Source organism: Pavona decussata, unplaced genomic scaffold (assembly GCF_977016875.1).
Source record: "Pavona decussata unplaced genomic scaffold, jaPavDecu1.1 SCAFFOLD_51, whole genome shotgun sequence".
Taxonomy (NCBI): Eukaryota; Metazoa; Cnidaria; class Anthozoa; order Scleractinia; family Agariciidae; genus Pavona; species Pavona decussata.
The window spans coordinates 6,927,501-6,950,767 of record NW_028145473.1 but is presented as its reverse complement, the minus strand read 5'-3'; the positions used below and the strand labels follow the sequence as shown (position 1 = coordinate 6,950,767).

Below are 23,267 nucleotides of genomic sequence, written 5' to 3'. Positions count from 1 at the left end.
TGTCTTTATTAAGATAGAAAATAAACCTGTGTTTTATAAGTCGTGGTACAAAAAAGATTTACGTTACGTCAATGATCTTGTAGACGAATCCGGCATTTTTATGTCACCAACCAAATTGATTAATAAGTTTAGCCTAACTTGTACCTTTTTACAAGCTTATGGTATTATGTGCGCAATTCCAAGTTCATGGAAGTCAAAGATTAGAGAGTTTGGTAAACGGTTACCTGAGGTCAAATCCCAAAATATAGATAGGTTATTTAAGACAAAAAAGGTGACCAGCTTTACTTATGACGTTTTGCGAAAATCGGTTGCCATACAGCCAACTAAGGTGCAGCGTAAATGGAATAAATATCTACCATCTCCTGTCGAGGATTGGTCTACCTATTACAGTATCCCTTTCTTATGCACGAGTGCTAGTAAGCTGAGAAGCTTTCAATATAGGATATTCCATAGAATTATTGCCACAAATGTATTGTTAATGAAAATGGGTATTAAGGATCACGATAATTGCTTTTTTTGTGACAGTAAACCTGAAACCCTAGAGCACCTTTTTTGGTACTGTGACCGGATATCCCACCTCTGGATCGCCCTCGCAAATTGGATCTGGTCGGTAACAGACATTGAAATAGAATTTTCTCTTGAATCTGTTCTCTTGGGCTATACAAACTGTATGCCTTATAAGAATGCGATTAATTGTATTATTTTAGTAGTCAAGTTTTTCATATACAAATGCAAAATGGAGGGACGTGAACCCGATTTCGCTGGCGTACAGAGCTACGTTAAGTTTCATTACAATATTGAAAAATTTGCACGTGACTTTTCTCATCACGATAAAATTTTAAGTAAGTGGAAACCGATGAAAAAATTATTTTGTCAATAAATGATGTAATGTGCTGTAATGTAAGTAGAATAAGCATTGTACCGTATTTTAAGTTGAGTAAGTATTGTAATGTAAGTAATGTAAGTTGTATCTTGAAAGTAGAGTTATTGTAATGTTAGTGGTGTAAGAGATCTGTATTGTAAGTAATGTAAGCAGTTTTTGTGTTTTGCAAATTAAAAAAAAAAAAAAAAAAACAACAACAACAACAACAACGTGCGAAATAAAAAAAATGCCACAAAAGGAAAATTTTCGTGTTTTTTTCTAAAATGCTAGCTGCTCGCACTGACAAGTTTGATCACTGCTCGTGCTCGCAATAAAAACCACAATGCTCGCGTGCTCGCGAATGCTTGCAAAGACCATTCGATACCCCTCTTAGCCAGCTCAGCGCTGCGCGCGTCGTTGGCCTCAAGTCATCTATCGACTCATATCCAACGCGCGCTCGGGGAAAAATTGTCATTAACTAACAGAAAAAATATCAGACATCATAGCAATTATTTTAGAAAACCGTGTTGTCTAAGTAACTGATTGAAGTAAAAAAAAAATAAAGTCCCAGTTCTAGTATAAATTCGACTGTTACGGCCTCTCTCTTAGTATGGACATCCCGTTATTACGGATAGGAGTTGAAATTTCAGCGAAAATTTATCGCAAAAGGCGATTGATCCACGAAATGTAGTCACTATAGTAACTATAGTTAACTTTATGTGTCCAAGGGATAACGATTTTCTGATTGTGTGAGAGGTTTCTGACACCGGGAAACAACTGTGTAAACGTAGTTATCAAAATCTCCCGTTTTTATAGGTTATTTGTTTGTAAACAATAAGCAAGGGACCGCAAACGAAAATGCTGCAAATATACACAAGATCTGTAAAAGATCAAAAATATAAATGACTCAAATTTCTGCAAGGCTAATCGGACTGCGTAAAAAACTCAACACATGTCTGAATTTGGGCCCATCCGAAATCACTACCACGTGCATTTGGTAGACCACTGGACTCGCGTTGGTAGTTCTACTTTTTGCTGTGCTTCACCGGGCTGAGGAGAGCCAACCAGATCGAAACAGCTGTCTATGGTTGCCGCATTCTGTTGATTTTCGAATGAACTCTATCATGTCACTGTCGTGTTAAGGTTTCTACGCAGTCCGATCAGCCTTGCAGAAATTTGAGTTGTTTAATTAATTTGTTTCTAAATCTTTAGAAATGTTTACCGACTGGAAATTTCCATTTTGAATCCACATGAAAGACCTCTTTTAGCTGGAGTTTGGTTCAAACAGTATTTTTTGTTGATGTTTAAAGTTTCAAGAGGAGCTACCCTAGGCAGTGAACGGAGTTTGAGATTACTTTAAATAACAGGTTGCACTCGATTTCCACGATAATGATAAAGAGAGCAACTTGATAAACAGCAGCAACAGTATTTAACACAGTTTTTCCGAAATACAGGGCTTAGAAGGGCATATACGGTGGGATTTAAACACGAGCTTGATGCCTGCGCTATGAAACACAAGATTTGTTATATGAGATTGTTTTCACTAGAAAGATTGTCAAGAACTCCGAACACTCGGATCAAATCCACAATAAAATATAATCTCTAGCATACGGCAAAGACAAGGAGCGTCATGACCATCAAGCGAATTGTTCTTACTTTACACTTAGCAACAGCGCCACGAATTTCTCCAGTCTTGCTTCTTTTCCATAAACTAGCTGCACTTTTTATGTAAGTTACCAACATGTACATGAAAGGAACAAGAAAAGCCGTGATGAAAAATAACGTTTTAGACAGCTGTGTTTTCCAGGTCAAAGACCAGGTACAGGAAGTGTATTTACGACACTTTTCGGTTGCTGCGTCATTCTCTTTCCAGCATATTTCTTGAGAATTTGATTCAACGCTGAAAATAAACGGCATAGCGGTCACGAAGGCGTACAACCAAACACTCGAAATTAAAAGAAGGTAGGTTTTCAAATACTGAGGCGCAAGACTCTTAAAAAGTTGTGAAATGTTTCTGTGTCGATCCCAAGCAATGGCGGCCAAACTGCTGAAAATTGCAGCGGCACATGAAAGTTCTATAAACACGAAGGCTTCGCATGATGACTGTGGCGAATCCTCCAATCCACTTATTCTCAACAATGGTACTCCCACATGATAAAGAACATGAGTCAGCGATAAATGAAAGATCAGAAAAATTGAAATACTTGTCCGTATCTTTCGGCTCCGTGACATAACGTAGATGACGAGAGGATTGAGAAGGACCCCGCAGCCAATCAGAACATAGTAAGTTATAGTTCACAAAAACACAAAGTTTCCTAAGGACAAGTCCAGCTCCTGAGACGAAGCGTTCGTGGCACTGTCGTTTGTCCAATTTGCTTATATTTCGCTCACTTTTACGCACACAATGCTTCAGCGGACACCTTCTCTGCATGAGAGTAGTAAGTAGGTTGACTAAGTTGACTTTAAGCTGTTTTCACTCGGAGCATGCAATTAATGACCCTTGAGCCAAGTGCAGTACTGATGTGACTCTACCATTGAGTTTGGCCGTCAAATCCTGAAGAGTCACCGTTCAGCTAAAAGTTATTGAGCAGTACTTTCCTGTGGTGCTGTTTATTATGTTTTATGAGGTGTTGTATCTTTTGAGCCAGTGAGCGAGCACCAACTTTCTGTCCTGCTGTTTGCCTCGCAACATTCTGCGAAATTTTAGAATTTGGAGTTGAGCGAACCGAAATCTGACAGAGCCGTTTCGGTCTGGTAAATTTCATTTAATTCGCAGAGCCGAAGAGCAAGGTTATTTATGTACATTGAGAAGTAATTAATTATTAGCACCGCAAAGTAATTGGCAAAACAGCTAAGTAAATAGAGACAACTTCAAACAACGAAAGACAGGAGCTAAAGTGGAGAGTTAAGCTGAAACACAAGGACAAGCGTTTTATCTAGCAGAAGGAAAAAAAATAATTTAATTTAATTTAATTTTAAATTAATTTTAATTTTTTCCCCTACAGCAAAAGAAAGATAAACACATCTAATAAAAGTTTTTTTTAAATACAGTCGAATCTGTATATAACGGCCCTGTATTAAGCGGCCACCCTCTATTAAGCAGCCAGTTTTTAAAGTCCCGATTGTTTGCTCATACAAACGCTGTATTTGTTACCTGTATTAGGCGGCCACCTCTATTAAGCGGCCGCGGCCACCCTGTAGCAGTCCTATGTTTGTCTTTCTTTGTTATTTTTACCTGTATTAAGCGGCCACCCTTGAATGGAAACTAAGCCATATGTTATTTTATGCGGTATTTTATTGTGTTTAAATTGCGATCCAGCATCACTATAACGAAATAACATGTACAAAGCTACTGTAAGCTGATTCTCGGCCGTTTAATATAGTTAACGCTTTTCAGATGTCTGCAATGTGCTTAAGTACAGCACCATATCACGAACGCTAAAAAAAAGTTTGTTTTAAATATGCTTCACTCTTTAGCAAGAAATTCCTCTTTACAATTAATTAACTTGTCTCTGAGCCATGTGACATTGAACATTGAGCATAACAACTATGAAATGACGGAATGAGATCTTTTGTTGTGAACTGTAAGTCATAGAAAAAGAGCACTGTATACCGTTGGAGAGTAGAGTACAATTTATTGCATAGTACTTTTACACAATGTTGCGTATATTATACCGTTAAGTTACAAGTTGGCACTGAACTTTGTTTAAAGATTGATCACTTGAAAGAGTGTTGATTGTCCTATTGTTTCCTTGCATGAAGTGTTTTTGTATGATACGCCATTAAAATTGACATTAGACCACGCCCAGTGAGTATTTTTAGTGATCCTGTATTAAGCGGCCACCTGTATTAAGCGGCCAGTTGCTCAAGTCCCGAGGGTGGCCGTTATATACAGGTTCGACTGTAAGTCAACCGCGGATGTTGTTATTATTTTTGTGCTAAAAACAGAAATTAAAGTTAATGTATAAAACAAGGAAAGCCTTTTTTTTTTTCATTAAAAAGTAGAAAGAACGAGCGGAACCCACTTCCACTCGCTCTTTACGAGGTTCAAATACTTTCTACATCCTGTACCTGTAGCTATAGGTAACCCGAAATGAAGGCTATATTTATTTTTATTATTTTTTAAATTCATGCTCATTGAAGATGGTCTGAGATGTTCCGGAGTAACATAAAATTGTCAAGCTAACGCAAAAATAGCCCCAGGTTATAAAAATACATATCAAGGAAATAGCGAAAAGATAAGGGTATGTAAATGACCTAGTAGGTGACTAGTAGCTCCATTTTCCGCTCGTGAAGTGGATTCCCCATACAACGAAGTACCAAGGGACTGGAAATATATGTTTGTGATAATTGATTTCAGATTGATTTCAGATTTGTGGGGAGATGAGCAAAATCGTCATTATACCGAGCTTAAGCTAAAAATTGCTATAGCGAATAATCCAAGGATGGTCCACGGTTCCAACTCGTCTTTATCACAGTTAATACGAATTACGATTACGGTTGCTAAAAGCGAAAAGAGATAAAAATTACTAAGGAATACAAATGACGGCTATGAAACGACGAAAATACAGGAAACGGAAAGAAACTAAGCGAATGCTGTGTGACTAGAAAGTTGAATGGAAAAATGTACGATGGTTAACAAGACTGGGCGAAAGAAACTGCAACGATGTTGCCGTGAACGCTGAGGCGAAATGAATTAGAATAAACGATGAAACTTACAAAATGATCTAAGAACAAAGAAAATTATGCAGAGAAATCTAACAGAATGAATAGCGATAACTGAAAAGAATGTGAAAGGAATGTGCAACTATACAAAGAACTAAACGTTAAACATATTGACGTGGAATGCGGCCGTAACAATTGCGTATCGTTTCGACTGAGAAGGAAAGCGAAAACGATAGGCCTGAATTAAAAGCTGCGTCATGTTTCATCTCTTAAGGAAATCAAATTGGCAGCAGCGCATATGTTCTTTCGATGTCTTCTTACAGCATATGATGAGATGTAATTCAATCTCTGTTGATTTGTTTCTCGTTTAACATCAGTCATTAATGGCATTTATTCGTTATAGCGGGATAAATTTTAGTAGTACAAGTTAGTGGTTCTGGGTTCTGTTCGTTATGACGGGGATTTCGTTATATCGAACATCTTTAATGCAGGCATTTTATAGTCCTTTAAAATCCTGTGTCATTGCGAAAATCGTACCACTAAGGGAGGGCACCAACCTATCGAGGGGGTCCAGGGTGATGCGAGGAGAGAAAAGCTTATGTTACGTGCACCGCCTTCCCCACGCTACAAGCTATACAGCCCTAAGGTCTTGTTGTGTGCTGATATGCCGAACACGTGCGTCAATCAATGGTAAATCAATATTTTGTCTGGCAGCGGTGGAATTAAAAAAACGTCAATAAAAGAATTACTTTTAAAAGGTGAGAACACACCCAGCTTCATACATATCATCACAGCAGAGGTAAAGTTCTTATGTTTTTCACATCATGGCAAGGTACTTCGTAGCTCTGTTGGTTCTCTGTTTATTAGTGGGCACACACAGCACCACTACGAAACCTCAACAACAGGAAACAGCCGCTTCGAAAGACTTGTGTGAGGTGAGTATACATGGGTATTACGGTTTTCTTATTTGATTGCAACGGGGCGGTCGACCCGCTCTAAGAATAGTGTGAAATTGTGATTGGGATCTGAAGATATGATAAAACTCAGGGCGCTCAGTAAATCGGAAAAACAAGGTTAGTTTGCAGTTAGTCTTAAGACATCAACCACGGGAATTTGTTTTATTTGAAAAGTATTGCGATTGCCATAAATATTAAAATTCCAGTGGATAAACTATAATATCGGTATGCCCTAATTTCTATAAGGTATATCTCAACTAGTATTCAGCTGCTTGGATTGTCGCACTTTTCGATTACGGAGTATTGACTTAAAATGTTAGCTTTGCTGAGGGATCTACTGACGTGCTCTGCAAGACTACACTTTCTTTTTTTGTCACTGAAGCTGAAAGGGAGGACGCGCCCATTTTAATGACACTGAGTCGGAATAAGTTCATTCTAGTTAGTGAGGTAAACACTGTTTCACAAGCGATATGACCTTTCTTTCGAAGAAAACTATAATCTATTATATCGGTATGCCCACTAAAGCTGAAAAGTAAGGCAAGCCGATTTTAACGACGCCGAGTCGAAATTAGTTCTTTCTAATTATTACGGCAAACACTGTTTCAGAAGCGAAATGACTTTTCTTTCGAAGCCAACTGCAAACTATAATACCGGTAAGCCCTCATTTCTACAAGGTATATACCTCAACTAATGTTCGGCTGCTTGGATTGTCGAAGTTTTCGTACGTTAATTTGTGATCACGGAGTCTTGACTTAAAATATAAGCTATGCTGAGAGGTCTATAATTACGTGCTATGCAAGACTATACCTTTTTCGCTACTGAAGCTGAAAGCGAAGACAAACCCATTTTAACGACGCCGAGATGGAATTAGCTCATCCTAATTATTAAGGTAAACACTGTTTCAGAAGCGAAATGACCTTTCTTTCCAAGAGTGGCACATTTTGAGATTCAGAAGGTAAAAAATGCTGAAGAAATTAAAACTCGTTTTATAGTAGGACTAAAACTTGTTGTCTGTGGGTACCGAGAAGACGCTACAATACTGGATTTCTGCAATGCTAAAAGATACTTTTTACAGACTGTGCTTTTCAAGCACCAGATAAAAAAATATAATGTACCTTCAAGCTACTCAAACTGGAATATAACGACACAAAATCAGCCTCTTTTATCGTTTTCGTTGAGTGACCAATTTCCTGATTAGGTAGGCGTCGCGAAATGCTTAAACTTTGGCTGCTTCTCAAACTTCAATTTAATGCTATTTGCTAGCTAAGCAGACATTCTCTTTGACACTTTAGCAGATATTTTACAATTTTAACTTAAGCAGTTTCCTGAGATACAGTTAAGTTTAAATGGTTATCCAGGCTGAAGGAGCCATCTTTCAGAAGAGATAAATACATAATTGTAAGGTCATTGTGTTTCGGCCGCTAAGGTTTCCTGGCCGACTAAAGCCATTGTCCTCTTAAACATTGCCTTGAAATTTAAGTGAGGTGCTAGTAATGTTGAATATCGCATTTATTTTGGTTTATTTCCGCATCATTAAAGGGGAAGTATCATAAAAATTTGATGTCATTTCAAAACCCAGAAATGTTTGTCTGAGAACAGAAACAAAAAAATATTGTCTAGTAGAGTTATAAATTATCACCCTAGTGCAATAAAACTGTCGATTAGTGCCTCTAGCCAGAGATAGAGTAGGTCGGTATGGATTGAAACTTGAAAAATATTAGGCTAATGTTTTTCAAGTTTTCGTATTTTTGTTTCCAAAATGCGCTAGAACAGAGTACATGCTGTTCCTGAATTGAGTTGATTTCTCTCCTCTCGTTGTTCTAGAATTATTTTGTAGCAAAGTGAAGGTCTTATTTCACCAATTTTAACAAAAGAGGTCAAAAACTTCATGATACTTCCATTGTCCTCCTAAACATTGCCTTGAAATTTAAGTGAGGTGCTAGTAATGTTGAATGTAGCATTTATTTTTGTTAACGTTTATTTCCGCATCATTAATTAAGTGGCGCGTTTATTCCCTCGACCTTAATTTCCATCATATTCACCCCAAATTCTCGAAACACTCCAGAAAGGAAAAAGCATTGTTTTATCAGGGTGGAGATCCTCCGGTCTCATGGGCACTGAAGCGCTAGGTTTAGAGACAATTCCACAAAAATTGTTGCATTTCTGATGATTTCTGATTTTTACACTTACGGGCCCGTTTAAAAGGTTTCAACATCTGTTTCAACATGCGTTCAACACAGTTGTTGAACCAAATGTCGGGGGCGTTTGAACAGGTCGTTCAACATTGTTGAAGGCGTAAAAAAATGTTGAAATATTGTTAAAAGTGTTGAATCAAATTTAAATTGGTTTAAACTTTCATTTAACATCAATACAACATTGAAAGTGTTGAATGACGTTGAAACCACTTGAAAATTCCGTCCATTCAACTCTTGTTGAACGAAGTTAGGCAAATGTTGAAATTGTTTAAACGGGCTTTGAGGGTTTGTTCGAAATCTTGACCCTATTCTGGAATAGAAATACATGAAATGATGACCAGAACTCCCTCATAAAAGGATTTTGAAGTTACTGGAGAAAAAAACGGCTTTAAAATTATTGTTCGACAGCGAAAGTCTGCATGCAGAAATGTCGTCCCAAATTAACTTAAAAAGAGAAATCTAACAGCTATTCCGCTTATTCTCATTCCGGAATACGGTAAATCGAACGCAACCTTTAATAGTGTTAAAATAAACTTGTTTCTCAGTATTGTCTGAACAAATTCTGTTTCTTTGTATAAGTCGCGTTAATTTCCCTCATTTGGAATTTTTAGTACCTCTTTCGCTTTAATTCCCATTACTGGAAATAATTTTTTCCTTCAATTCGCGTTACCTTAAGTTGCGTTAATTTCGAATACCTTAATACACAAGTGTTAATTTCCTATATAATAAGGTAGAAACAAAAAAAAAATGGAAACTGCTTGGCTCCAATCAAAAGATATGGACAACAAGAAAATGTTTAATTTCTGAATGAGGGACATTTATCTAGTATAAAATATATATGATGTGTCTTAATATAACACACCAAATTTACAGAAAGAATGTTGACAACCTGTATTAAAGTGTAAAGTGTGCAGGACGTTTGTAAAACAACCTTTTTCAGTTACCAATTTATAACTTTGTGGGACGTTAAAGAACCCACACACTGTTCGCAAGAGTAGGGGACGTAGTTCCCGGTGTTGTGGTCTGGCCTTCTATCTTTCACACTCATGCTTGGGTTTAGTGGGTGGGTGGGTGAGATCTAATATGGACCGATAGCGGCCGCCAGAGGCGCCTTCACATGCTGATGTCCGATCTCACCCCATAGAATTGTAAACCGCCATGAGACTTCGTGATATATGCGGTATATATTCATTCATTAATTCGTTCGTTCGTTCGTTCGTTCATTCATTCAATTTGTTAATACCTGGGCACGCGACCTATAATTTTATTTTCTTATTAGTTTAATTTATTATTAGTTTAATTTATTATTATTTATTTTCTCGGCCCCCTTTTTAAGGCGATCACGGAAATATATACACTTACAAAATAACTTGCGATACACACCAGTTGCCTTATTAATGAAAACTCTCAGTCTAGAGTGACTTAGCTTCCAACCGGCTGAAGGGGAATAAGCTCAATCTAAAACAACAAACAAATGAGAATGATAAGGTAAATTTTCCAAAAAAAAAAAAAAAGAAACATAACATGAGTGTCGTCAGGTCTGGGGTTTCTGTGAATTAGTATGTTTTTAAAAATCTATGGCCGCCTTGGGCGATCGTTCTGTCACGTGCGTAGCAGCTAAGCATCGTGGAATAAGTTGAAGTTATCAATCAGAAGTGCCGAGTCAGTCAATTCTTTAATAAATGTCGGTCTTTTTGCTTTGATGTTATCCAGCGTCAATTAATTAAGCAACTTAATTGACAGAGTTGTGATTAGTTAATTGGTTAATAAGGTTGCATTTAGTTGATTGGTTCGTTAGTTCGAAATTGTAATTTTCTATTTAGTATTTTAATATTTAGTATTTTGATGCGCATTTGAGAATGAGGTCATACGGAGTTTGCGCAATAAAAATTACTAAATTAATTATTCACGCCTAAACGATCGGCTTTCTTACAAGACTTGCCCCTTTACGGCGAGCAGCAACCAGATTTCAGTCAGATTTTGTGTCAAATTCTTCTTAATTATAGAACAATTATCAAAGTTTGCTCAGTTTAATGTCCAGCCGTGCTGCACTTTTCGTGGCGACTTCAGGGCGACTGCATACCTTAGCAACCGGAAAAACCTAAAAATTTTCCGCGGTCACCACGGTACTCCTATTATTTAAGCCACTTTTAAAAAAAGTGGCTGCTGACAGTAGAAAACCACAAATCCCCCCGAGTATTACATACGGCAAAGCAAAAGTGGCAACCCGATTGCTCGTTCTTATCAGCCGGGCGACACACCCGGGACAAGAACCGGAGTCGTGTTAAAAACCTCACTTTGAAAAGAACACAAAGAAAGAACACAAAGAACTCGTGACCTAACACTACATTTTACATTAACATAATAAAACTGTAAGAATTTAGCCGCTGTTCTTTGACATTTTTGTTGCAGTCATAGCAGTGAGCATTTATGGCCAGCCAACGCGATTTTAATTTATCCTGTATTGATTTCGTTGTAGTAACGCGCAATATCAACATAAAAGGCATTTAAAAAAATACGTTTAGAGTTGACTCTAATTCTTAGATTTCCTACATACGCCGCGGACAACGAAAACGATCGACACTTAAATGCATCAGCGTTGCTAACTGGATTTTCCTCCCAAATCACGAAATCGCGAATCCTGATAAAATCTATAAATGTTATAACGAAACATGACCATCGCACTTACCTTTGCGGGTGTAGGGAGGATAAAGAACGACTTTATTTATCATCTAGTTGTTGGAAAAATGATGTAGAAATAAGCTTGAAGAAAAATAAACTCTAAATCGCCATCGCACAGACTCAGGGATACGCGAACACATCAACGCATATTGATCTTACGGTTGGTCGATTTAGGACCATCTAGGCGGCCAATTAGATTGGCGGGAAATCGAAAACGATGTAATTTTTACGTTTCCGTTCGTTTCTGTCGGTCGATGTATTGTCAGGTTCCTGTAAAGATCGGAGGATTTTTCGTTTCCATTACCAATTAACTGTGTATTTCCACAGACAAGACAAGGTTACTAGTCGCAAAGACTTCATTGCTAAACGACAATAAACTGATTATAGATTGCTGCTCTTGATCTCGGGAATTCGATCAAAAACACCTCTACGCTTCTCCTCGTGTTTTCATGTCATTAACCGTATCTAGACCGAATTTTGTGTCCGCCTTCAATTGCCGGGAGGAGGAGATGAGGCGGACTCCGAACTTTGTACATAACTCTGACAATAATAAAACTATAGCTATGACAATGACACTAAGAAGAGAAATAGTTCGCCAAAGATGTTTCCTGTAAGGTCATAATTGTATCCACTATATCAGATTGTTCAGAGATGATCTCCAAAGTATCTGCTGAAATTTGGTTGTTATGTCACCGTTCAATGAACCCTTACTCGCCACACCAGATTGCTTCCAGATAAATGTCTGGAAAGAAAAAGTCACAAAGTTTGGTGACATTTGCTAACATGTTAAGATGTTTATAAATGTTCAAAGCTCGCACTGACAGAACTCGCTCACGCATAGATGTTTGACAGATCCCAATAGAAGAATATTAATAGCATTTTTGATTCTTTATTATTTCGCTTTACTCTCTTGTTCTGTGTTTTGTTATCTAATTTACACCATACTTCAACCCTAGAGAGCCATGATTGGCCATGGTTTCCCTGGCGTACCAGGATCAAATGGCATGCCGGGAATGCCTGGTATTCCAGGACCGCAAGGGCCACAGGGAAGAGAAGGCACCAAAGGAGAGATTGGTAAGAAAGGCGTCACAGGAATGATGGGTCCAAAAGGAGAAAGAGGTCTTGAAGGGCCTCGTGGGAAGAGTGGGCTTCCAGGAATGACGGGAATTAAAGGAGAGCGGGGAGTGATGGGAACTGAAGGAAGAAAAGGAGACAAGGGAGAGAAAGGAGAAAGTGTGAAAGGAAGTCCAGCAAGTGGAGTGCCACAAACAAACTGGAAACAGTGCGCGTGGAAAAACGGCGACAACAGAGATACCGGGAAGATTAAGGTAACTAAACACGCTGAATAAGAGAGTGGAATAACATGACATGCTCACATTATTATATAAAATAGATATAATTGAACTTATTATTGACGGCAGGTTTGCAAGGATTTACGTAAATTTTATTTCCAAGTTTTGTGTAAACTTTATTTACCTTTTCGTAGGAAATATAATTGCTTTTTTATATACGGTTGTTCAACAGTGTTACTTTTTTTAATTATTAAATATCAGATTGTTATTAAATTAAGCCTAGTGCTTCGCACGATTTATTGAACCATCCTTGTTTAAGATCGTTTTTCATTTTTTTTTTCTGCCTCTGTTTATTTTCGAGTACGGACTATTTTCCGCTGCCGTTTACTTCTGACGGTAACATTTGTATTTTTTGTTTTGTTTTGTTTGTTCGTTTGTTTTCCTTTGTGTCTACATCCGATATCCGAGGGTAATGCGTAACTACGTCTAAACACAGGCAGCCCGAGTTCGCCTAACTTGAGAGCGTGTAAAAATTGCGTTCGACGTTTGGAGAACGCATACTATTTCTGTCACTTTTTTCTGGATGCTGTGCGATTTCAGGGTTGGGGCGCCATCTTGGACTGGCTGAATACTCGCCTTGATTTCATGCGAGAGCTTTGAATCCCGCTGGCTAAGTGAAGTCCTGCGGGTTGACTCGCTTCGGTCTGGATGCAGGATGCCGTGCGATTTTCAATTTAAAAAAAATGTTACTTTACTAGAGATCAAACGCACTTAACTAATCCATGATTATACTAGTTAATAATTGGTGGGTCGATGACCTTTGAGTGCAGGCGCTATTGGGCTACAGGCGGTTGTTGGAAATTTAAACGCGTTATCAATAAGACGTTGTATGGGGAATAAAATATTGTCGGTTCCGAAATTTAAACAATGCTATTTTTTAACTTTCATTCAATAAAATGAATAAGGCTGACCCACCTTCGGTGAATCCTTATGCGTTTGGGGGTTACTTTACCGTTTTGGGTATTCTTTGAAATTGCTGTTATTCCCTTCATAAAAAGGAGTCAAGGCTGCACATTTGGATTTCGACCGTAATCCGCTCAAAGGCGGTTTCCGCATCGAAAGTCTATGCAAGTGGCGATTTTGTCATGCACTGTTGCTGCCAAATTATTCTTCATGTTTTTTTTTATATTTTCATTTCTAGACTTTAGAGTTTCTTTGTTGTCAATAAGTTTAAGTTTCTGTGTTCAAACCAACGGATATGTTTGCACACGTACAAGCAACGAAACAATGCTTTCAATTATCCTATCTATAGTCCTTTGTAGTTAGTTAGCTTTTCCTCGAACGTGTTCAGGAAAACGCTCAGTTCTAGTCAACGTGCCATCGTGTAAAGATCAAGGCTATAACTCAAGTTATAACTGGCTGTAAAATCCCTAACGCGGACACAGAAGCAAGTCTCCTTATTTTTTGCATGTTACTGTTTTTATTGCCTTTTTGTATTGGATTTATGAAGTTTTCACGTTTGTTTCTTAAGTTTGTAATAGCTTTAATACTTAGTCTTATTATAGTTTTCGTTGTATTTACTTCTTAGTTTTCGAAACCGCTTTATACATCGCTTTGTTACCGTAAGTCGCCTGAGATCTGGCTTCAACAGCAACAGATATCACTTATCTATCAGAGAATATAAAAATTGAATGAAAAAATTGAAAGAAATAAATTTAAGTTGGAAAAAAATCCAAAATTTACTCAAGTTCTACACACGACGGCAAAACATCTGTTTTCACGTCGGAGACGAGGGCAGGACGGGATGATGCAAGCCTTGTCGCATGCGCACTTCCGTTGAGTGGTATAATTTTACTTCCGGTAATCTGTCGTCCTCCTCTCCCGTCTTAGTGCTTAAGGTTTTTTTTTTTGCAAGGCGACACGACGGGAGATCAGCAGACGTTAAGATTTGAATTATATCCTGTAGGGTTTTTAGCGAGCTCCAATATTTTGAATGAGAGGTAAAGAGATTAGTCGAAAATTAGCGTGATTACTCTCCGAAACGAGCAAACCGCCTAAGTTTTCAAAAAAAATATATTGCCGGTTGTTAATGGCACAAGATAACAATTTTCACCCCGCGTGGTTTCAAACCCCGGCCGGACCACCACTCAGGGTCTTTAAATAACTGAGGAGAAAGTGCTGCCTTTGCTCTGACATCTTCAAATGGTTAGACTTTCTAGTCTTCTCGGATAAGGACGATAAACCGTAGGCCCCGTCTCACAAACCTTGTTTGTAAATAACTCTGTGGGACGTTAAAGAACCCACTCACTGTTCGCAAAGAGTAGGGGACGTAGTTCCCGGCGTTGTGGTCTGGTCTTTGTGCGTATATTATCATGGTTGGGTGGGAAAATGCTCGGAGATATTAGCTGCATTAAGCTACTCTACAATCCGAGGGTAAAAAAGATTGATGATAATGATGATGATGTACAAGGATGTACAAGATCAAGTTTGTCTGAGCACTAAACCATCGTCTCTTGACACAATAATTTGTAACGCTGAACGTTTCAAAAATGAATTTACATCTGCACACATCACAATCCGTCTCAAAGTAAACTTGTCAGGGTATGCCACCCACTGGACGCAGAAAGAAATTGGAATTGAGTGTTCAGACCACAGACGGCCCAAGCTGCGCGTCCCGAGGGAGCGTGAAATAATTAACTACTGGTGGGTCAATGTCCTTTGAGTGCAAGCGGAATTGGGTTACAGGCGACCGTTTGGAAATTTTGGATATGGGATATATTTTTAAATTTTGAAACCATTAAAATATTTTAGCTTGTTATAAGACTTTATATGGGGAATAAAATATTGTCGATTCCAAACTTTAAATACTCATCCCATCCCCGCAGTAGCATCTCCGCTAACTCCATTTTCCCGTGCGAAAGAAAACTCGAATCAGCACTAAAGCACGATAAAGATAAAGACAGTAGAAACATCCAGTAACGACCAATAGGTATAGATCTAAATTATATTCGCAACAATCTATCCTTTGTTACCTAGTACAGCTCATTTCCGGTGACCATTCGCACTATAACATAAAAAAAAAAATCATTTTTCTCAACTCAACTGAGGTACTTTTGCCATCAAGGCTGATGTCTCGGACCTTTGCGGTCCGGCTTTAGTGAAGACAAACCAGTTAGCGACTTAATGAGGGGCAAAAAGTGCTAGTATAACCTTTCGAATTACAACACAGTTATATTAAATGTTATTGTAATTCAAGGGTTATGTCAACCAGTGACATGAGTGATAACTTTACTATGTGCTGTTGGATCTTTTTTTTCCAGGACTGCTCTTTTAACAAGCTCCAATCTGACACAGCACTGAAAGTCTCATTCCAAGGAAACCTGCTGGTCACTGGCTCAAGTTCTAAGTGCAACCGCTGGTTTTTCATGTTTACGGGTAACGAATGCAGTGGACCAATGACGATTGAAGCTGTTGTGTACAACGGTTGGCCATCATCTTCTGGGAGCCCCGGTCTGTATCATCACCGATCATTTGAGGGGTACTGTGAGAACATCCCACAGGGCGCGGTAACAGTGCAGTTATGGGTAGGAAAGTGTAGTGGTGAAACCTTAGGTAATGCTTACACTGGATGGAAATCAGTGTCGCGGATAATCATCGAAGAAGTATCTAGGCCCCAGTCCTAAAGGACAACTTTTGAAACTATTCTTGTTAAACTAGTGTTATCAGTGGTAAAAGTATTTTTCAGTTGGTCAGTAAAACTATTAGCTCCAACATGCTGCATTAAAAGATTCCATATTTGTCTCTCTTGTAGAATCGAAGAACAGTTCCAAGTAGCCGGGCAATTTGTAAGGAATCAAGAAAGCTGGCAATGTCATACTAGCATCTCTAATTATTAGACAGTAATAAGTGTAATTGCAGATTTAACTGTATTCGTTTCCATTTAAATGCAATGCATCATTAGATGATGTTATTCCACTGAGAGTTTTTATTAATACAGCGGCCATAGAATATCAGCAGTTATTAAAAACTGGATCATTGTGTCAATTCCAGGGATTTGATTCGCTTATCGGCCATAGAAATGAGCCATTACAAGGCCATGCCCGAAAAATACGACCATTAATTTGTCTTCTGGTTTTTCTTGCAAAGCGAAATCAGCAAGGTCTAGCAATATTTCTTGATTGCTTTTAATAAAACAATCATACCATTCGCATTTCTTGGATATGAGATGATTATTAACCAACTCGGCGCTACGCGCCTCTTTGGCTATCATCTCATATTCAACGCGCATTCTTAAAGTAATTGTTAATTATACTATGCTCCAATTATTTGTTGGTTACTTTTAATCTGAAAAAAATTGTTGTAGTCGTAGTTGTACCTGCCTCGTTGGCTATCTCATGGTGATCTAATGACCAACGCGCACTCGTGCATTCAATAATTTTAACTAGCTAACAGCAACAATACAAGAGATATCATAGCAGTTCTTTAAAAATTCGAGTTGTCCAATAAGTGACGGTATTTTAAAGAAATTGAGACACACTGAAAGTGTACCGTTTAGTATTTCTCTACAGATAAATGACTCCGACTATCTCGACCTCACTTTTGTAACGGATATATCCCGTTGTTGCGGAGAGAAGTTACACTTTCAGCGAAAATTTAATGCAGCAAACGATCGATCGAAATGTCACTACAATAGTAATTTATTTATTTATTTATTTATTTATTTATTTATTTATTTATTTATTTATTTATCCAAGGGAAGCGGTTTTTGCTCGAGTGACATGTTTCTCACACCAGGAAACTACTCAGTCAGTATACTTAAGTATAAAAATGTCCTGCTTTTAGAGGTTAGAGGTATCAAAAGTCTGGAACTTTTTCATTTTGACAACATAAGAAAGACTTATTTTTGCTGGATTACGTTCCAAATTTCTCTAGGCGATGTTCAAAGTTAGCTTAGGTGAGCTGTAAACGGAATTTAAGATCAGTTTAAAGAGGAGGTTGCATTTGATTTCGATGATAATGATAACGAACACGGATAAATGAGCAGCGTGGAAAACAGCAACAACAATAGTTCACAGTTTTTCCGTAATTCAGGGCTTAAAAAGGCACATACGTTGGGATTTGAATACGAGCTTGATGCCTGCGCTATGAGACACAACATTTGTAACATGACATTGTTTTCAAGGACGCCATAGATTCGGAGCCATTCCACAAAAAGATTCAATCCCCAGCATACGGCAAAGACCAGAAGGGCCATGACCATCAAACGAATTGTTCTTACTTTATATTTAGCAACAGCGCCGTGAATTTCTCCAGTCTTGCTTCTTTTCCATAAACTAACTGCACTCTTTGTCTAGGTTACCAACATGTACGTGAAAGGAATAAAAAAAGCCGTATTGAAAAACAACGTTTTTGACATCTGTGTTTTCCAAGTAGAAGACCAGTTACAGGAAGTGTATTTACGACACTTCTCGGTTGCCGCATTTTTCTCTTTCCAGCATTTTTCTTCAGAATTTGATTCAACGCTAAAAATAAACGGCATAGCGGTCACGAAGGCGTACAACCAAACACTCCCAATTAAAAGTAGGTAGGTTTTCAAATACTGAGGCGCAAGACTCTTAAAAGGTTGTGAAATGTTTCTGTGTCGATCCCAAGCAATGGCGGCCAAACTGCTGAAAATTGCAGCGGCACATGAATGTTCTATGAACACGAAGGCTTTGCATGATAACTGGGGCGAATTCTCCAATCCGATAATTGTCAACAATGGTACTGCTACATGATAAAGAACATGAGTCAGCGATAAATGAAAGATCAGAAAACTTGAAATACTTGTACGTATCTTTCGGCTTCGTAACATAACGTAGCTGACGAGAAGATTGAGAAGGACTCCGCAGCCAATCAGAACATAGTAAGTTATAGCCCACAAAAACACGAAGTTTCCTAGGGACAAGTCCAGCTCCTGAGACGAAGCGTTCGTGGCACTATCGTTTGTCCAATTTGCTAATACTTCGCTCATTTTGACGCAGCGGACACCTTCTCTGCATGAGGGTAGTAAGCAGTTTGACTTAGTTGACTCTAAGCTGTTTTCACTCGGAGCAAACAATTAAGGACTCTTGAGCCAAGTGCTGTACTGATGTGACTCTACCATCGAGTCTGTGGGTCAAATCCTGAAGAGTCCCGTTCAACTAGAAACTACTGAGCGGTACTTTCCTGTGGTGCTATTAAATCTTTATACTGTACAAGGTGTTGGAACTTTTGAGCCAGCGAGCGAGCACCAACTTTCTGTCCTGCTGTTTGCCTCGCAACATTAGAATTTGGAGTTGAGCGAACCGAAACCTGAGAGAGCCGTTTCGGTCTGGTAAATTTCATTTAATTCGCAGAGCCGAAGAGCAAGGTTGTTTATGTACATTGAGAAGTAATTAATTTTTAGCACCGCAAAGTAATTGGCAAAACAGCTAAATAAATAGAGACAACTTCAAACAACAATAGACAGGAGCCAAAGTGGAGAGTTAAGCTGAAACACAAGGACAAGCGTTTTATCTAGCAGAAGGAAAAAAAATAATTTAATTTAATTTTAAATTAATTTTATTTTTTTCCCCTACAGCAAAAGAAAGATAAACACATCTAATAAAAGTTTTTTTTTTTAATACAGTTGAACCTGTATATAACGGCCCTGTATTAAGCGGCCACCCTCTATTAAGCGGCCAGTTCTTAAAGTCCCGATTGTTTGCTCATACAAACGCTGTATTTGTTACCTGTATTAGGCGGCCACCTCTATTAAGCGGCCGCGGCCAACCTGTAGCAGTCCTATGTTTGTCTTTCTTTGTTATTTTCACCTGTATTAAGCAGCCACCCTTGAATGGAAACTAAGCCATTTGTTACTTTATGCGGTATTTATTTGTGTTTAAACTGCGATCCAGCATCACTATAACGAAATAACATGTACAAAGCTACTGTAAGCTGATACTCGGCCGTTTAATATAGTTAACGCTTTTCAGATGTCCGCATTGTGCTTAAGTACAGCACCATATCACGAACGCTAAAAAAAAGTTTGTTTTAAATATGCTTCACTCTTTATTATTTACAATTAATTAACTTGTTCTTGAGCCATGTGACATTGAACATTGAGCATAACAACTATATGAAATGACGGAATGAGATCTTTTGTTGTGAACTGTAAGTCACAGAAAAAGAGCACTGTATACCGTAGGAGAGTAGAGTACAATTTATTGCATAGTACTTTTACACAATGTTGCGTATATTATACCGTTAAGTTACAAGTTGGCACTGAACTTTGTTTAAAGATTGATCACTTGAAAGAGTGTTGATTGTCCTATCGTTTCCTTGCATGAAGTGTTTTTGTATGATACGCCATTACAATTGACATTAGACCACGCCCAGTGAGTATTTTTAGTGATCCTGTATTAAGCGGCCACCTGTATTAAGCGGCCAGTTACTCAAGTCCCGAGGGTGGCCGTTATAGACAGGTTCGACTGTAAGTCAACCGCGGATGTTGTTGTTATTTTTGTGCTAAAAACAGAAATCAATTGAAAGTAAATGTATAAAACAAGGAAAGCCTTTTTTTTTTTTTTTTTCAATTAAAAGTAGAAAGATTTCAATTATTTCTAAAATACCTGCCTGTCAACAGCTGTTGCCATGGTAACATGAATATCATGAAATTAATGAGTCATGATCACAATAATGACTAACCAACTGTAATTAACTCCTGAAAGTTTAATGGCACTTTCTCAAATAGTGAGAAAAAAGTTCTAGACGTTCAACGTTGGTGCGAGCGGAACCTGCTTCCACTCGCTCTTTACGAGGTTCAAATACTTTCTACATCCTGTACCTGTAGGTATAGGTAACCCGAAATGAAGGCTATATTTATTTTTATTATTTTTTAAATTCATGCTCATTGAAGATGGTCTGAGGTGTTCCGGAGTAACATAAAATTGTCAAGCTAACGCAAAAATAGCCCCAGGTTATAAAAAATACATATCAAGGAAATAGCGAAAAGATAAGGGTATGTAATTGACCTAGTAGGTGACTAGTAGCTCCGTTTTCCGCTCGTGAAGTGGATTCCCCATACAAAGAAGTACCAAGGGACTGGAAATATATGTTTGTGATAATTGATTTCAAATCGCACGGGGGGTAACAGAATTGTGGGGAGATGAGCAAAATCGTCATTATACCGAGCTTAAGCTAAAAATTGCTATAGCGAATAATCCAAGGATGGTCCACGGTTCCAACTCGTCTTTATCACAGTTAATACGAATTACGATTACGGTTGCTAAAAGCGAAAAGAAATACAAATTACTAAGGAATACAAATGACGGCTATGAAACGATGAAAATACAGGAAACGGAAAGAAACTAAGCGAATGTTGTGTGACTAGAAAGTTGAATGGAAAAAATGTACGATGGCTAACAAGACTGGACGAAAGAAACTGCAACGATGTTGCCGTGAACGCTGAAGCGAAATGAATTAGAATAAACGATGAAACTTACAAAATGATCTAAGAACAAAGAAAATTATGCAGAGAAATCTAACAGAATGAATAGCGATAACTGAAAAGAATGTGAAAGGAATGTGCAACTATACAAAGAACTAAACGCTAAACATATTGACGTGGAATGCGGCCGTAACAATTGCGTATCGTTTCGACTGAGAAGGAAAGCGAAAACGATAGGCCTGGATTAAAAGCTGCGTCACGTTTCATCTCTTAAGGAAATCAAATTGGCAGCAGCGCATATGTTCTTTCGATGTCTTCTTACAGCATATGATGAGATGTAATTCAATCTCTGTTGATTTGTTTCTCGTTTAACATCAGTCATTAATGACATTTATTCGTTATAGCGGGATAAATTTGAGTAGTACAAGTTAGTGGTTCTGGGTTCTGTTCATTATGACGGGGATTTCGTTATATCGAACATCCTTAATGCAGGCATTTTATAGTCCTTTAAAATCCTGTGTCATTGCGAAAATCGTACCACTAAGGGAGGGCACCAACCTATCGAGGGGGTCCAGGGTGAGGAGAGAAAAGCTTATGTTACGTGCACCGCCTTCCCCACGCTACAAGCTATACAGCCCTAAGGTCTTGTTGTGTGCTGATATGCCAAACATGTGCGTCAATCGATGGTAAATCAATATTTTGTCTGGCAGCGGTGGAATTAAAAAAAACGTCAATAAAAGAATTACTTTTAAAAGGTGAGAACACACCCAGCTTCGTACATATCATCACAGCAGAGGAAAAGTTCTTATGTTTTTCACATCATGGCAAGGTACTTCGTAGCTCCGTTGGTTCTCTGTTTATTAGTGGGCACACACAGCACCACTACGAAACTTCAACAACAGGAAACGGCCGCTTCGAAAGACTTGTGTGAGGTGAGTATACATGGGTATTACGGTTTTCTTATTTGATTGCAACGGGGCGGTCGACCCGCTCTAAGAATAGTGTGAAATTTTGATAGGGATCTGAAGATATAATAAAACTCAGGGCGCTCAGTAAATTGGAAAAACAAGGTTAGTTTGCAGTTGGTCTTAAGACATCAACCACGGGAATTTGTTTTATTTGAAAAGTATTGCGATTGCCATAAATATTAAAATTCCAATGGATAAACTATAAAATCGGTATGCCCTCATTTTTACAAGATATATCTCAACTACTGTTCAGCTACTTGGATTGTCGCAGTTTTCGATCACGGAGTATTGACTTCAAATGTAGGTTTTGCTGAGGGATCTACTGATAATTGCGTGCTAGTATACTTTTTTTATTTGCCACTGAAGCTGAAAGGGAAGACGCGCTCATTTTAATGACAACGAGTTGGAATAGGTTCATTCTAATTTGTAAGGTAAACACTGTTTCAGAAGCGAAATGTCCTTTCTTTCGAAGAAAACTATAATCTATAATATCGGCCTCAACTAGTGTTCGGCTGCTTGGATTGTCGCAGTTTTCGTGCGTTAATTGTGATCGCGGAGTATTGACTTAAAATGTAAGTTATGTTGAGGGGTCTATAATTACGTGCTATGCAAGACTATACCTTTTTTGCCACTGAAGCTGAACGGGAAGACAAACCCATTTTAACGACGCCGAGTCGTAATTAGTTCATTCTAATTAGTAAGGTAAACACTGTTTCAGAAGTGAAATGACCTTTCTTTCGAAGAGTGGTACATTTTGAGATTCAGAAGGTAAAAAATTGCTAAAGAAATTAAAACTGGTTTTATAGTAAGACTAAAACTTGTTGTCTGTGGTTACCGAGAAGACGCTACAATATTGTATTTCCGCAATGCTAAAAGATACTTTCTACAGACTGGGCTTTTCAAGTACCTCATAAAAAAAATGTTATGTACCTCTCAAACTGAAAGATGACAACACAAAATCAGCCCCTTTTATTGCTTTCGTTGCGTGACCAATTTCCTGATTGCTAAGTAGGCGTCGCTAAATGCTTAAACTTTGGCTGCCTCTCAAACTTCAATCTAATGCTATTTGCTAGCTACGCAGACATTCCTTTGAAACTTTAGCAGATATTTTACAATTTTAAGTTAAGCAGTTTCCTGAGATACAGTTAAGTTTAAATGGTTATCCTCGCTGAAGGAGCCATCTTTCAGAAGAGATTAA

General features: G+C 38.2%; 2 protein-coding genes across 3 annotated transcripts in view; both read left to right on the top strand.

The window, feature by feature from the left end:
- Positions 1-6,294: 6,294 nt before the first annotated feature.
- On the top strand, positions 6,295-16,635 carry LOC146481314 (collagen triple helix repeat-containing protein 1-like). The gene is made up of 3 exons (XM_085108962.1): positions 6,295-6,462; positions 12,317-12,688; positions 15,973-16,635. Exons 1-3 carry the CDS (start codon positions 6,352-6,354, stop codon positions 16,333-16,335), a joined length of 846 nt encoding a protein of 281 aa, XP_084965088.1. The 5' UTR covers positions 6,295-6,351; the 3' UTR covers positions 16,336-16,635.
- Positions 16,636-21,893: 5,258 nt separating this feature from the next.
- LOC146481312 (collagen triple helix repeat-containing protein 1-like) overlaps positions 21,894-23,267 on the top strand; it is a 53,151-nt gene continuing 51,777 nt past the window's right edge. For both annotated transcript variants that reach the window (XM_085108960.1, XM_085108959.1), the window contains exon 1: positions 21,894-22,033. In XM_085108960.1, the coding sequence (XP_084965086.1) occupies positions 21,923-22,033 (111 nt within the window). In that variant the 5' untranslated portion in view covers positions 21,894-21,922. The remainder of the gene's footprint in view (positions 22,034-23,267) is intronic.

Bases quoted from the DNA above. Each gene is read 5' to 3' on its own strand.
- LOC146481314 (XM_085108962.1), top strand. From the start codon at position 6,352: ATGGCAAGGTACTTCGTAGCTCTGTTGGTTCTCTGTTTATTAGTGGGC. The intron at 6,463-12,316 runs GTGAGTATACAT...CTTCAACCCTAG, and splicing joins CTTCGAAAGACTTGTGTGAG to AGAGCCATGATTGGCCATGG. The intron at 12,689-15,972 runs GTAACTAAACAC...TTTTTTTTCCAG, and splicing joins GAGATACCGGGAAGATTAAG to GACTGCTCTTTTAACAAGCT.